The 17,320-nt window shown below is 31.6% G+C and overlaps 1 protein-coding gene and 1 long non-coding RNA gene across 2 annotated transcripts; one reads left to right on the top strand and one right to left on the bottom strand.

Moving 5' to 3' along the window:
* On the bottom strand, window positions 3,717–5,798 carry LOC107619681 (transcription factor bHLH118-like). The gene is made up of 3 exons (XM_016321977.2): window positions 5,274–5,798; window positions 4,574–4,933; window positions 3,717–4,223 (listed from the first exon to the last, which is right to left on the bottom strand). The coding sequence occupies exons 1-3, from the start codon at window positions 5,643–5,645 to the stop codon at window positions 4,137–4,139; spliced, it is 819 nt and encodes a 272-aa protein (XP_016177463.1). The 5' UTR covers window positions 5,646–5,798; the 3' UTR covers window positions 3,717–4,136.
* LOC110266467 lies at window positions 6,469–14,629 on the top strand. The gene is made up of 3 exons (XR_002353876.1): window positions 6,469–7,131; window positions 13,767–14,118; window positions 14,223–14,629. It is a non-coding gene; the product is annotated as an uncharacterized LOC110266467 (long non-coding RNA).

The following is a 17,320-nucleotide window of genomic DNA, read 5'->3' as shown; positions in this document are numbered from 1 at the left end:
CTATTGAGCAATAACAAATAATTTTAGAAACACAAATATATAATAACCAAAAATAAAGTTATTGATTTATCTGATTATTTTTTTGTTTCAAGTCTCACCAAAAAATAATTCTATTGAGTTTTGTCCTCACTTCAATCTTTGAACACTGTCTATTATAAAAAAAATAAATTAATTATTTTAAATAAATAATATAAATAATACTTGACATTATTATTAACTTAAAAAAATTGAAATATACCTCTTTGAATCTTTGTTGTACATTTAATGGTTAATATTTTGCTGTTCACTTCTCTTCAATGGTTTTTCTTCATATGTCTTGTTTTGGTATGGAAAGAAAATTAGAATGAGAAGAGTAGAAGATCAAAAGTTTGGAAACCACTAAAAGAGAGAGAAAAGTGACGCTGATGCCTCTGATGGTTTGAAACAAATATTTGAAAAATGTACTAGTGTTACTTTAATTAATAGTATGGGTTTGGGCTAGTATAATAGAACTATTTTTATTAATTATTAGAATGGGCTATTTGTTAACAAGAGCAACAATAATTCAAATATCCAATACATAGTGCAGTTTTTAGTTATTTTAATTTATAAAATTTTGGCCCCCCATAGATCCGCCACTGACTGTATATAATCACGCAGACTGAAGTTTTTTAATGTTGTATAGTTAACATTTTTATTTAGAGTTTGTAGGATTAACATATACAAGATAAAAAAAAAGTCTAAGACTAATAATTTTATTAAAATATGGTCAATATTTAATCAGTAAAAAAAAAATAATTTTATTATACTATTAAAAATACTAATTAATAACTATAAATCACAAAATGTCACCCCTAACATTTCTCATATAAGATATTACTTTGTGATGACAAATAATATATGCATGTACAAGTTAAATTTTAGTTACTAATAAACGAAGTTCTTGTCTCTTTTTTAATAAACAAAACAAGAAATATAAAGCAATGCAAGTAGATAATATGATAGAGAAAAGTATCGTTTTTGTCCCCAACATTTGGGATAAGTTCTATTTGTATCCCTAACGTTTAAATCGTCCTATTTGTATCCCTAACGTTTATAAAAGTAATTCAATGTTATCCTACTATCAATTATACTAACAAATCAGATTACATTTTTTAATTATTCTCACTTAGATGTATTCAATCTTAATTAGGTCTCACTTTGATGTGTTCGATTTTAATATTATACCTACTATTTGTGTTTAGATTCAATTATGTCCCTAGAAAAGTGAATTATATAAATGTTGTAGGAATTAATTTCAACTTTTGATGAACTATTTTTCGTAGTGGATCATCGATTCTATCCCAGACATTTGTATTCTAATTTCAAGAAGAGATTTTTAAAACTAAAACTAAAGCGTTCATGATGTGTAATTGACGGCAGAATAACATTGAATCACTTTTACGATACAAATAGAACGATTTAAACGTTAGGGATACAAATAGGATTTATCCCAAACGTTGGGACAAAAACAATACTTTACTCTAATATGATAACTTGTGTTTGTTTGTCGTTTAATTTGAAAGTGTAGAGCATGATAGTCACTATATGCATGGCGGCAGGCAGGTACTATAAATTTTTTATTAAATAATCATCATATGACAAACGTATTCAAGTAATGTCGGCAGGTTTCCTAGCTATCCCAAGCTCACCCAATTTAATTGGAATCTATTACTTTTGTAATTTTAATATTTAAAGAGACTGTATCAAATTAATTATTATATATTCATATTAATTAACAATGCGTTGCAGCAGTGGAGGAGATTGCAAAAGAGATTTGACATCATACATCATCGAAACACTGAACCCAGACTTATTACTTTCACTGAATCACTGTGCTTTGGCTTTTCCTCAATAATTATTTCATTAATATTCCTAATTTCTTTATTTTATGATATTTTTGCGATGATATGCTCATCATCATTTACGTGGTTAATTATGATTCAACTTTAAAAAATTATTGAAATATTAATATACTGGTACATTTTAAAAATTTTCAAATATTTATATATGCTGCCAACAAAACAAATTAACATGTTTTTCTTTTTTTGTGGGTCGTGTGGGTTTGCTTAGGGATATTTGGATAAGATCAAATAAATATAGAACAAGAAGCACGCTCGCCGTTCATATATATATATATATAGAAGATCTCAATAGACCAAACTTTATTATAGCATTATAGCATGTAGCACTTATCATTTTAAAATGGTACATGCTGTGTCGGAAGATTTCTTTTAAGGAAGCATCACAACCGAGATTAGCTTGGCTGTCACCATGTCTTTGATTCCCTAATATATATGATGATGCTTTTTCTCAAATTTATTGTTTAACACATGGAATTCGTTACACAATACAATTCTTAATATAGAACAATATAATGAGGGATACTACTGCTTGGTTTATATATAGTATGCGTCAAACCTAACTGTTTTGATTTGATTTTCAGAATCAAAGTATTGTTTGTCGTACAATATAATGGACCCAGATACATGAATGTAATCACTTGAAGATCACTATGTTTGAACTTTGAACTAATTAATCCGCCCAAAAATATATCATCCAAGAGATTTTGCTATAGAATATAGATATGTCACAGAGGTCGTAATTAACACATGACCATTCAAGGGAATTCCCAGAATAAAATAAAATAAAATAAAGTTTTTTTTTTCAAAGTTTTTGGATGAAAAGAACTAAGAAAGTTATAAAATCATTTTTTTATCTAACAAAAGTTTTAAAGTCCATCTTTTTATATACATGATTAGAATATAATTAGGATCAATTAGAATTAATTAGTATATCTGAATATTTATTATAAAATACTACGTCTTTATTATTACGATTCTCTTAGCACCTATAAATATCTATTTTATATTGTATCATTCCAAACAATTTGATTACACTCAATAATACATAAATCCTTTCTCCACTTTGGTCTTTTGTTTCTAACATATATAATGTTGTCCTTTTCTTTGACATATAGTCTATAATTAAGAGCCATGCATAGTGTATGTTAAACATAGAATGCATAGTGTATGTTAAACAATTCAGTTTAATAGTTGTGAATTAGTAAAGTTTTTTTATCATGTCTGAGGACATCACATAACATCTTTTCTCTTGTATTTAGAAAGGATCCCATACTGTGCGTGTGAAACAATAAAGTTTTAAATAAGATAATTCTGTCTAAAGATATAAGGGAAATTTAGAAAATTAAACTTTCAAAAAGTTATTGAAAGAAAATTGAAACTCAAATTGGTAAATATATAAATTTTGAAGTTAAGTTATAAGTAAGCACTACAAAAAATTACCATAATAGCAACCGATTTAGCGACCGATTTTTCTTGAACCATAATGTAAACTCTTTGTGCTAGCTAGAAGCAATTATATATTCGAGCCAAGAACATTTATATCAGAGTGGGGTTTATTTTCTTAGCCATTTTTTCCCCAACAATTCGAACTCAGACCTTGCTTAAAGGGAGATGGAAACCAATCTCGTTTATCTGTTATGACATTGTTCAATTCATATTATTTTAGTCTAATAAGAACATATGTAGTTATTGATTGTGTACCAAAGATAAAATTGGAGCACGTACCACGGATGAAATATGCAAAAGATATTGTAATTTTTTTTCCAATGCATTTGCTATGAGAGATTTTGTACAGATTTGAAATCTTCTACAGATTTGAAATAAAAAATAAAAATAAAATGATTCTTTTTAGACTCATTTAATTTGGAACACATCCTTGATAACAGAATTAATGAAGGCAGTATCAATGTAGATACATTGAATTGAGACTCTAATAAACTACATTCTAATATTATTATATCTGACATACATTAATGAGTTACTGCACTATACCACATATACTAATAAATTATGATTAACCGAAAAAGATTAAAGACTGGCCAGGCCACATAAGATAATTTTGTGAAGCACAAAAAGATACCTAGTATGTATGTAGCGAAAACGGAAATGGTTGGTAACCAAAGAAAATCAGCCAAAAATAGCCATAACTTACTTTATTTAGTATTTATTAATTGTTGCGACAATTAATTAATGCTAAATAAGGTAAGTTGTAACTGTTTTTTTGGTCTACCTAACATTACTCGTAGCGGAATACTAATTACTTGATGATGATATAGCTTCCTTAAGCTTTCTTTGCAGTTCGGTGTAGTCATCAGTCTCAGTGGTCATCACTTGTGGATCCTTCAAGTCATACATAAACATTATTATAACAACATGACACTAATTAATAACAATCCAAATTGATAAGGAAAAGTATAGAGTACTAATATACTATCTGCCAACTTATTGTCAACAATAATTAATTATTATATTTTAAACACATGTATAAAGAGACACATCCAAAATATATATATATAAAGACACTTTCATTAGACACAGCCATAAAAAATACATTTTTGTTAGACACATCCACAAAGACATTTCCGTTAAACACAGTCATAAACAAAAGTTGGCAAAAATTGGCAGAAACGCTGTTGGTAACGTAGCGGGATTGAATTGATAATCTGAAATAACAATAATGATAATGGTACCTCTGATCGGATAGTGTGTATGAACCTGTGATCATCAGTGGTGATTGAAGTACAATCAACAACATTAAGGCCTTGTCTAAGCACAATGTCCAAGATTCCTGATAAAGGGAATGCATAGTTCCTGAAGCTATAACTGCACTTAATCAGAACTCCCCCAGAGAAGGGTTCAACAATGACAAAGGTTTGATGATGAACATGCTGTGTAGAAGAAGAAGAAGAACTACTTCCACTCTTATTAGGTCTCAAATTAATCGACTTCACTAACTCATCCCTTTTGGCTTGCAACTTTTCCACCCTATTCTGTAAGTGTTTGATGTATTTCACCCCCTCATGCATGTGATCAGAAGTTGACCGCTTTCCCTAATGATTTTGGTCATCATCAGTAAACAATGGTGGAAACTCAGGTGCAGTCGACTTCACGTGAAGTTGATATCTGAGAGTCGTTAAATAATTTGACTGATTTGACTAAATTTTTATCTAACGGCTCTCAAGTATCAACTTCACGTGAAGTCGACTTCACCTGAGTTTTTACCGTAAACAATACAAATAATTAACTGTCCAAAAAATCATGTTTATACTTGGTTTCAAATTTTAATTACTTCAATTTCTATATATATATATACAGCTGAAAATAAAACTAAAGAGATGAAATATTAATACATAAACAATAAAATACAATGTGTATGGTATGAAAACCTACCTTAATATATTCAAAAGGTAGAAGAGTTCTAAAGGTGGTGCAAAGTCTTGACATTTCTTGCCTTCTTTGTTTTTCTATCTCCCTATGCATCCACTTCTTGTTCTCATCACCATCTTCTGCTCCCAAAGCATTATTATTAGGAGTCAACTCTTTTCGCTGCTTTCCCTTTTGATTTGGACAAGGTGGTACACTTGCACTTGCATCCATCATAGCAGGATCATATTCATATCCATGAACCAGGATCTGATGATGATGATGATCTTCCGCGGCTGATGGTGATGTTTGGATTATAGGGAGGGATGAATAGTCATAATCAGCAGAAGATGATGAAATCTGAAAGTATAAATCATCACATGGGTTCCAAGGATTCATGTTGCGCAATCTTGATCTGATTTATTTGGGCTCACAAATTAAATAAACTAAAAGAAGATCGAATTAGGGTTTGAGAGTTCTTGTTCTGCCATTATTATATAGGATCCTCAAATCCCTTATAGCATAAGATAAGAATCCATTCACCAGCCGTATCAATGTTATAATTGCTATTTCCATTGCTTTTGTATTTTTTTTTTATAAATTTATAAATTAATGTTCTGGTGGGACATGGTGTTAACCCCAGTTTTGTTGGGTGACTTGTGACCAATCTTTATATATAAATATATTCGGAAACACACGTCAATCAATAATTGATTGATATACTCATGTGAAATATTTAAATGAAAATTGAATTTAGAACTAGTACTCTCTTGAATTGGTTACATTGGTTGCAAATTTTCGTTAGTTCACTATATCATCTGAAATTGTTCAAACCTTACTTTTGTATTTAGCTGAACAGCGGCAACTATATGATATGTTAGGATCTATTTTAAAACGTGCTTTTTCACTATTCCCTTAACGGCGACTTATTTATATATAAGATTTGTTTGTTTGTTTGGTCAGCATGATAGCTGTAAAGCTTATGTACAAATAGAAATTTATCATGACGACAGAATACACGACTAAAATCGGGTTTATCATGGTAAGCAGAAATAATGTTATACCCTAAACAATAAACGGAAGAAGATAGGTTAGGGACACACATATATAACGAGAGAAGGTAAAGTAGAACAATAGGATATATTACATAATTAAGCACTATATAACTAGCACACAAGTTTTTTTAAAAAAGAAAAAAAAAAACTAATCAAGCACGATGCAAGGTAGTCAAAATCGCGTGTAAACTCGTGAAAACGCACGATTATACGCTTCTACTTCATCTTTCCGTTGCGCTTCTGCTTCTCGTTCAGAACCACGCTGCTTCGTGTGAAATCGCCGTTGAAAATCGCAGAGTTGCCGGAATCGTAGCTTCTGCTGCGTGGTTGCGTTTCAGGTTGAAGAAGTTCTTTTCCTTGGCCCTGAGCCCCCTGATTGCAGCCCACCCCAACCCAATGGCCCAATCTAAATAGAAGACCATAGAAGAAGAGCCCTAGCAGAGTAACAGTCTCTAATCTCTTAATCTCCTTTACTTTTACAGTTTATCTCCAATTCTCCATGGCCAAAATTTCAAATTTTCACCTTTCTCAAGTCTCAATCTCTGACTCTATCTCTTTTTCTCTCTGAAATTTGAATTTCGCGCGACCGGAAACCTCAATTTGGAGCATCGCCGACTCGCCGTGACTCCGTGAGGTTTGCCGCTGGTGTTATCAACTCGAACTGGTGGTGGTTGGACTGCGTGAGGCCGTGAGCGTCACTTTGCGATTGCAACACATTGAGGCTCTCTGGCTCAGTGGCTCTGCCTCTCTGTCTCTGGCTTTGGAATCTAGATTGGAATCTGGATCGCTGGTCACTGCTCTTCCCCTCCCCTTTGCTGCTAGTTCATCAGGTAAGTTAAGAAGAAGCATATCACTTCCTCACTCTAGTAATATAATTGAACGCTACTTCTGTGGCTCTATGTCAATGGTTGTGGCCTATTTGATTTGTGTTTGACTAAACCTCTTGAATGAAAATAAGTATGTTTTGTTTTATTATTTTTATTTCTAGATGTAACAATGTTCTCTACCTTCGTGGTGTGCCTGAGGGTGAGAAAATTGATGATGCTGCAGAAGACTAGAATGATAAAATTATCTCATTGTTATAACATAATTAGAGACCTCTTAAATTCAGGTTGTGTATTTATGTGTAGAGATTTGGATCAATATAGGTTGCCTATGTTCTGCTTGTTTAGACCTCTTGATTTCTACTGTTTTGAATTTGATTTTTCCTAGTTTAAAAAAGTTGAAGTTGTTAGGAAATTATTTGATTTCCTAACTTATTTGTGGGCAATACATATATTAGTTATAATCACAAATTATGCTATTTTAAATTAAATGACTTATATAATGATGATCTCATTTATTTTTTTAAATGCTAATTGAATAAGTCATTATTACTTTTGATTTGGAATTAAATGAGAATAAAACCAGATATTATCTTTTGTTCCTTAGATAATTATCTTTTTGGATTTTAGATATATTATCTTTTGGGCTTTAGATACTATTTTATTTGGGCTTAAGGGTTTAATGGGTGCCATGCTCAAATATAAATAGACCTTCCTTCCGCATTATGATATGTTATAATTTTTGGTGATTCAATATGGATGATCTGGGTTATTGAAATCTAATTTATTCCAACAAGTGATATCAGAGCCATCCATAATTGAGTCATTGAGAATATTAAATTTTTTTTATTTCGCTGAATGAAATATGTTTGCGTTGTTACTCTCTGTTTAGACTTTGGATCGAATTTAATTTTATGGATCAGTGAATTTTGTTTTAACGAGCATACAGACTTTATATATATTAATTTATTTGATCATCCAGTAATATATTTCATACATGTAAATGTATTGCATTCTTAACACATGATCAAGCAATATATATGTGTATTGTCGCTCATCGCCATTCATATAAGTTGTTGCTTATAACGCATTTGTTTTTAAAATATATATACGTATCGCTGTATCAAAATTTTAATTTGATATATTAATAATTGATTATCCTTTTAGGATATAAGGATTAATATGTATATGTCACTTATGCGAATATGAATCCATCTAAAAGGAGATTTATATTTGGCCAAATTATATGTACATATTAATAATATTTGAATAATAATAAAAATATTATTTAATTGTTACATAAGGAAACTAGTAACAATTTGGATTATTATACCATTTATTATAAAGATTTGGTTTTGAAACAAATTGATTGAACATTATGCTGCCAAAGTAACCTCTTTTGTGAAAATTGATTTATTCAAAACATAAGGAATATGGTGTTATGTAATTCATGCGAATATTGGTCAGCCCAAAGGAAGGTCTATATTTGGCCGAATTACATACACATATTGATAGTAAATACATGTTTGGGTATAACTAATTAAGAATAAAGTAATACTTATTATTTATGCGAACAATAATCGGCCCAAAGGAAGTTTATTGTTTGGCCAAATAATAAGCATTGCACACTTCTGTTTATTTTCTATTAATTATGCGGTCAATAGTCGGCCCAAAGGAAGGTTATTGTTTGGCCAATTAATAGAAAATATATGCGGTAATAAATAGGTTGCGAAGTTTAAGTTTTCACGTGCGCATTAAGTCGGTCCAAAGAAAGGCTTAATGTGTGACAGGAATTTTGACAATATTTGATTACTGCAATGAGAGTATCACTTACAGTTAATTTTTCTATCCAAAGATTGAAAATTAATGTTGTACTAGATATCTCAATATGGATTTTTTTACCCATTAATTAACTAATATTTACTGCATGTTCTTTTTGTTCTAATCCAGAAACTATGTACCAAATATGCCACATGGCGTGTAAAGAAGGGTATAGTTTTTACTTTCATTTGTTTTGAGGCTAGTTTAAGTTATGCACCTGTTGATACTTGGTGGGTAGATTCTGCTGCTACTATTCATGTAAGTGTTACTATGCAGGGTTGCCTGTGGAGCCGACTGCCAAGTGATGCTGAAAGATACATCTATGTGGCAGACGGCAATATAGTTGCAGTCGAAGCTATAGGAACCTTTAGATTATGTTCCACGAGTGGATTTTACTTGGATTTATTAGAGACATTTTATGTACTGTCATTTAGATGGAATTTGGTTTCTGTTTCTCGTTTGACAAATCAGGTTATTTTTGTTCGTTCGGAGACAATAAAGTCAGTCTCTTCTATAATTCGAATAATATTTGCTCTGGTCATTTGGTAGATAATCTATATAGGCTTGAATTAAATTCCTATAATAATGAAATATTGTAAACAGGTACAAAACGAAAACTAAATGAGAATTCGGCATCATTATGGCACAAACGCCTAGGTCACATCTCTAAACAGAGAATTCAGAGGCTCGTGTCGGATGGAATTCTTGGACCCCTAAATTTGGCAGACTTTGAAGTCTGCATTGAGTGTATAAAGGGGAAAAGGACAAACGAAAGGAAATTAGGTGCCGAGAGAGCTAAAGATGTCTTAGAACTAATACATACCGATATATGTGGCCCATTCCCTACTGTCTCTTGGAATGGACAACGGTACTTTATTACGTTCATAGATGATTACTCTCGTTACGGGTATCTATATTTAATTCATGAAAAGTCCCAAGCCTTGGATGTTTTCAAGTCTTTCAAAGCTGAAGTTGAACTTCAACTTAGAAAGAAAATTAAAGCTGTCAAATCTGATCGTGGTGGTGAATACTACGGAAGATATGACGGTTCAGGTGTGCAACGTCCTGGGCCTTTTGCTCTTTTCCTAGAGGAGTGTGGTATTGTTCCGCAATACACTATGCCAGGCAAACCTAGCATGAATGGTGTTGTAGAGCGAAGGAACCGAACTCTTAAGGACATGGTGAGAAGTATGATTAGTCATTCTTCCTTGCCTGAATCACTCTGAGGAGAAGCCTTAAAGACCGCAGTGTACATCCTTAATAGGGTGCCAAGTAAAGCAGTTAACAAAACCCCATATGAAATTTGGACTGGGAAAAGCCCTAGTATAAAGCATTTGCATATTTGGGGATGTCCAGCTGAGGCGCGACCTTATAGGCCGCATGAAAGAAAATTGGACTCAAGGATAATTAGTTGCTACTTTGTTGGTTACGCTGAGCGTTCACGGGGTACAAGTTTTACAATCATGCATCAAGGTCTATTTTGAGACGGGAAATGCGAGATTTCTTGAGGATGTTGAGTTTGGGGGGGAAGGAAATATTAGGAATGTTGCTTTTGATGAGGATTATATAACTGACAATGATCAGGACCTTGTACCTATTATTGCTCAAGATACAGTTATAGTACAAGAGCGAAATAAGAATCCTACTGTAGATCCAGTTACAGTACAAGAGAACAATAAGAATATTGTTGTTGCTCGAGATACTGCTGCAGTACAAGAAAATGATGAGAATCCTCATCAACCCCAACCCATACAGCAAGCTCAACAACCTCAAGAAGTGTCATTAAGGAGATCCAATAGAAAAGGAGAAAATCCATCTATGGTCTCAAACAAGCTTCCTGTTAATGGTATCACAAGTTTAATTAAGTCATTACCTCATGGTTTTGAGGTAAATATTATAGATGAATGTGTATACCGCAAGTTCAGTGGGAGTAAATACTTTTTTTTGGTCTTGTATGTTGATGACATTCTACTTGCCAGCAACGATATAGGCTTGTTGCATGAAACTAAGAAATTTCTATCGAACAAATTCGAAATGAAAGATCTTGGTGATGCCTCTTTTGTATTAGGAATCGAGATACTAAGAGATCACTCTCAAGGTATTCTTGGATTGTCACAAAAGAACTATATCGAAAAGATTTTAAGTAAATATGTCATAGAAAGTTGTAGACCAATGGACACACCCGTAGTTAAAGGAGACAGGTTTAGTCTCAAGTAATGCCCCAAAATGATCTTAAGAAGACAACAATGCATGATAAACCTTATGCATCAGCACTAGGGAGCTTAATGTATGCTCAAGTCTGCACACGTCCTGATATATCATTTATAGTGGGAGTGTTGGGTAAATACTTGAGCAATTCGGGCATGGATCATTGGATAGCTGTTAAACGCGTAATGCGTTATCTAAAGAGAACAAGGGATTACATGCTTATTTATCGGAGATCAGAAAATTTGGAGATCATTAGGTACTCTGATTCCGATTTCATGGCATATGGTTGCGAAACTTTGTCACTGAGCTTCGTATAGTAGATGACATTGAACGGTCATTAAAGATATTTTGTGACAATAAGTCAGCAGTAATATACTCCAATAACAATAAGAGCTTGATAAAATCGAAGCATACAGACATTAAGCTCTTAGTTGTCAAGGAGAAAGGTTAAGAAAAACATATTTTCATAGGACATATAGGAACAAAGTATATGCTAGCAGACCCATTACTAAGGGATTGACCCCTAAAGTTTTTCATGAGCACACTGCTCGGATGGGTGTCAATATTTGTGATGCCTTGGTTTAGTGGGAGTTTATGCTATATGTCCTATGACAGATATTGAGTTATTTTTCTGCAGAATTAAGTTGATGGTTTATTTCATGTTATGTGAAATGTTCATTTTGCAATATTTGTATTGTGTTTGATCTCAATAAAGTTGGACCAGCTGGAAATAGACATGCATGAGATCACTTGGCATGTAATTTCCATATTACTCATCCAAATTTGATCTATGTCGTTGAGTATATTAGGATGGTGATTGGCGTGGTTTAGTCACGGCATTTAATGTGATAAAAGCTGCGGTAGTTCCATATCTAATGTATGAGACGGACCAGATTGTTAAAGTAATGAGAGAAATAGCATTCAGATGCGCGCATAAAGTTTATAAAGATGTGATTATGTCAAGAAATAGTATATGCATAGCCCAAGTGGGAGATTGTTAGGAAATTATTTGATTTCCTAACTTATTTGTGGGCAATACATATATTAGTTATAATCACAAATTATGCTATTTCAAATTAAATGACTTATATAATGATGATCTCATTTATTTTTTTAAATGCTAATTGAATAAGTCATTATTACTTTTGATTTGGAATTAAATGAGAATAAAACCGGATATTATCTTTTGTTCCTTAGATAATTATCTTTTTGGATTTTAGATATATTATCTTTTGGGCTTTAGATACTATTTTATTTGGGCTTAAGGGTTTAATGGGTGCCATGCTCAAATATAAATAGACCTTCAGGGTTTCGGTTCCCAATATATACCAAAGCCACCTTTGTTACTTTTTCCCCATCAAAAGAGTTGCAGTTCAGCCTTCTAGAAATACAGAAGGCTTTGGTTGAGGAAGATCGAAAGAACCACAAGATCCAAACTCTTCTGATCGTATGATTCATGTTTATGAATTCAGGTACGCTTCCGCATTATGATATGTTATAATTTTTGGTGATTCAATATGGATGATCTGGGTTATTGAAATCTAATTTATTCCAACAGAAGTAATGATCTGATCTGGTCTGGTGCTGCTATGCTTTCTTCTTGAATGTTGCTGCATAGTTGGATAGTCATGTTCTTATTTTTGATAAGATTTGTTAACCATTAATTAATCTTGTTTACTGTCCTTACTTTTGAATTTCTTATCTCTCTTATTTTGGTATATATATGTTTGTATACATAAGGGACATTAGATTATGTGCCTGTTGTATAATAATTAAGCATATAGATAAATGTTTAAATTTGATTTGATTCAGGATTTTAAATTCATCAACCATTAGCACATACATATTTTACAATTGGTTGAATTAGATATCCAAGTGATGCTTATATAATCTTTGTTCTCTATCAGATAAAATAAACTATAACAATAATTAAATAAGTGCTGAGTTATAAAATTCTAGCACGATTAAACCTTTAGCCTTATGTTGATTTACCTCAAGATCTAAGGCATGTATGTGGTGGTATTCTCACTTGAATAAACCCTGACAAGAACAAGATGGCTGGCCTTATTACTTTTCACAACTCAGAAGCCTTGCTCGTGTTATTATTGTACTTCCATTCCAACTGATGCATTTCAATGAATTGCTTATACCAAGTTGCTGAATTGTAATGTGTTCCATCTTCAATTCTTCACCATAAGCAACTATGACAGTACTAATAGTTGTGCAGCAATAAGCACTACTACACTATATTGGTGTGGGGTTTTTATGCAATAATATTTATTGAAAAAGGCTATCTATCTATATATCTATATAACGCATAAATTAAATTGTATGTGTACATTCATTATTTGAGCTTTATGGTTTTGTTGCAATAATATTTATTTCATGCATGTTATAACTATCTATATCTTAACGTCTTCATTATTTGTCACCTATATTATCCCAATAATTTGATAACTATCTATATCTCTGAATTGTTGTTGTGGACTTGTGGCATTGAATATAATTCTTGAATTTTTGTTATGCTGGTATTTTTTGTTTAAATTGGATTGTTAATTTTTTGTTGAATTGATTCGTTGAATATTTACTGTTTTCATTTTTTTTCTGAACAGGAATGGCATCGACTCAAGCTAATGCAAGTGAAAATCCGACTAATATTCCAGCTTCTCAGTCAGGAAGTACAGCTGGAATCGCTAGTAAAAGAAAAGTTTCTAATAATGCTCTTGGAAGTAGAACTGATGTAGGATGGGAGCACGGGATATCTGTTGGAGAAGATGGAAAGAAGATACAATGTAAATACTGCCATAAAATTTTTTCAGGAGGAGTTTATATACTAAAACTCCAGCTCAATGGTGGGATTCTTATGGAGATCAGCATCCAGAGCTCCAACAATTTGCAATTCGTGTCTTGAATTTGACATGTAATTCATCTGGATGTGAACGTAATTGGAGCGCTTTTGAGATGGTTAGTAATTAAATATAAGTTGCATTTTACTTTTATAAATTTGGTTGTTAATTCTTTAATTCTATCTTGTTGTTTGACTAATATTTTTTATCTACTTTTGAAAGGTTCACACAAAAAGGAGAAACCGTTTAAAAGCTAAAACCATGAATGATGTTGTGTTTGTGATGACAAACTCAAGATTAGCAAAGAAAAAACAAACTAGAAGGAGTCTTGATTATGACTATAGTCTTGATGAGTTGACTCTGATGAAGAGTGGATTGTTGCTGACGAAGATGGAGAAGAAGAAGAAGATTTAGATGCTCTAATTCCAGATCCTGATTTAAATGATGAAGCAAGTGGTAGTAGAGTTGTTGGTGCATCTAAGGATCCTTTGACAGTTCCTTATCTTGATGATGATGAGTTTAAAGAACTTCTCCAAAGACCTCTTCCTCCTGCTCCTGATAATGATGAAGATGGTAATGCAGAAGTTTGTGAAACTCGTGAAGATTTTATGACTGATGAAGAATAGAATGATTATTAAATACTTGTTTAGATTTTAGTTAATTAGTTGTTTATTCTAGTAGTTTGGTTAGTTTATTTGCTACTTGAATTTATTTTAGTATCGTATAAACTTGTGAGTTGTGAATTTGTGTTTTGATTTGTGAATTTGTGTTGAATTGTGACTTTTGACTTGTTATGGTATATATATATTAGTTATAACTCTATGGGTAATTTAGTTTATTATTTGAGATTTATTTTATTTTCTGTAAAATTAGTTTTTGCTATTAAATTTTTCTAAATTTTTATAATTTACGAGTCATATTTACGTTCCGTCTTACGATTCAACGAATTACGATTTTGAGTTAGCTTAACGAGTCGAGGTAAAAACTACGAGTTCACTACCTTGGCACAATGATCATCATAATTTGCACACACTCTATAAAGAAATTTTTTTAACATATAGATCAAGTACTAGTAATTACACATAATTAAGTTAACAAATAAAGGGAAGTTATTGAGAGTTGAGATTACACTTCCAATCGATTAAATTTTAAAAAAACTCATATTGACGTGCGAAATTCAATCGATTGTATTATACTTCTAATCGATTGAATTACTAACAAACACTATTTTTTTAGTTTTTACGGATGTAATAAATCAAGGGATAAAAAACTCATTGATTTGCATTGCTAAATATTTATGGACGTCATCATTAATAGAAGATCTATTTCACTGTTATTTTTATTTCTAATTGTAAATAAACATGATTAGACACCAAAAAAATTAAATAAGGACTATTTGACAATTATTAAAAAAATTTAAAAAATATGTTTTGTTAATGGGACCATTTAATAATCAAAACGTTATGAGACAGTCGAATCCTTTTTTCCTTTCACACAGGAACATTTGGCGCCCACCGTGGGGCCATATATCTAAGCCCACCATCTTTTCTGCCTGATTTTTACCTTCTTTTGCAGGATGTAATTAATGGCGGAAGAGCAAAATCCTGCAACGCACTATAAATTTTAAATTTTTCGATAATATTATCTAGCGGTATGCTATTTTATTTACAAACTACCCATTTTTTATTTTCATATTTACATCAGAAATGTTGGCCTCGTAAGATTATATATGACCAAATAGCAAAATTAATTTCATTATCTCTGATCAAGAATAAAATTCCATAGGATCTAAACAATTTGAACATGAATAATTTCATACTTTCAAGATGTTAATTCAAAAAGACTTATCATCTATTCTACTCCTTTAGTAATAGCGAATCTTTCAAACTCATTTGAAATTCATATATTATTTGGGAATACAAGTTCTGTCTTATTTTTTATTTCACATTGCTTTACAGCCTTTACTCTATTCACAATATTTATTCTTATACTAATTGTTCTTTTCCTCCTTATAACAATTTTTAATTAGTTTTCAATAAAGTAGCATAAATGTGAAATTACTTATTTTTATTGACACAATGAGATACATTTATTCTCAATTCTTTTTATCTATCGCAAATTTCTATTGCTAATAACTAGTAAGTACTATTCTATTTTTCAATAGCATTTTGATTGCTCGATACTCATACGGTCCCATTTGTGTTGTTCCTTCGTTTAATTTCAATTATTTATTTTTTCGGCTTTAGCCAATAAAATATGTGTTTGCATTGTCCCATATCATGAAATGCTGAGGTTAATATAAAAAGACAAATTTAAAGTTGACTCCAAAGCCGTCAATAGATAAAATAAATTCTGCCAAATGCTCCGCTAACATTATCTAACGGGATTCGGTGATAGTTTTCACCTACGAATTCAAAACATAAATTTACAATACAATAAAAAAAATCCAAAAATTAAATTAAAAATTGAATGACAATTGAGAGGCGAATAGCCGCTTATATATTCTTTTATTTTAATCTTCAATACGACATAGCCTTTTATAAGATATACACTAACCTATGTACTTGAACCATTTTACGTTATATTTAGTTGTATATTATCAATATTATCTATCTGTATTTCATTGTTGATTGACCTTCTTTAAGCATATCTGGTATGCTATAGACCATCTGCAACAATAGTACCGCCATGCGGATTATGTTATAACTCGAACAATTTGCACTTCCAACGACCACTCGACACCAAAATCAATATACAAAGACGTATGGTGATGTGTTATTTCTTCATTAATGAAATATATTTACTCTTTTACTTTCAATTTTTCTTATCATTTTTTATCTATAAGTCATCTCATACATGATAAATATAAACCGCTCTGCCACGAATCTTCAGAATCATATACAAATCTTCGACCGAGATATACTCCCCCATAAAGCACGTTACCAAGTTATATATCACCAATTCTTTTCATACCAAAACAAACTTACAATTCGGATGGTCAAAAGCAAATTACAAATCCATTGACATTGAGTCAACCGCTCAAGCTTATCTAAATGAATATCCAAATACATTATTCAAATTCAGCTCTCCTTATTGAATTATAATTTAGTTTTCAAGCAAATCACGACTTTTATTCCTCTATTGTTTGAAAAACTATCCACAAACAAATATCTTGGCTTAATCAACTAATCAAAACCGAGCTATACTTCGGTTTTCAAACGCACAAGCTACTAAGCTATCTATCAATTTAAACAAATCGACATCTATAAGTCGAACTCATTTCAAACAACCCAACACCTATGAGTCGGAATAATCTCAAG

This window comes from Arachis ipaensis, chromosome B09 (assembly GCF_000816755.2).
Source record: "Arachis ipaensis cultivar K30076 chromosome B09, Araip1.1, whole genome shotgun sequence".
NCBI lineage: Eukaryota > Viridiplantae > Streptophyta > Magnoliopsida > Fabales > Fabaceae > Arachis > Arachis ipaensis.
Note: the sequence above shows the minus strand (reverse complement) of the source record. Positions and strands in the feature narration are given on the sequence as shown.

Excerpts from the sequence above, each read along its gene's own strand:
- LOC107619681 (XM_016321977.2), bottom strand. The coding sequence starts at position 5,645 with ATGAATCCTTGGAACCCATGTGATGATTTATACTTTCAGATTTCATCA. Across the intron at positions 4,934-5,273 it reads TACCTTTTGAATATATTAAG|GGAAAGCGGTCAACTTCTGA; the intron begins GTAGGTTTTCAT and ends CAAAATCATTAG. Across the intron at positions 4,224-4,573 it reads TACACACTATCCGATCAGAG|GATCCACAAGTGATGACCAC; the intron begins GTACCATTATCA and ends TATGACTTGAAG.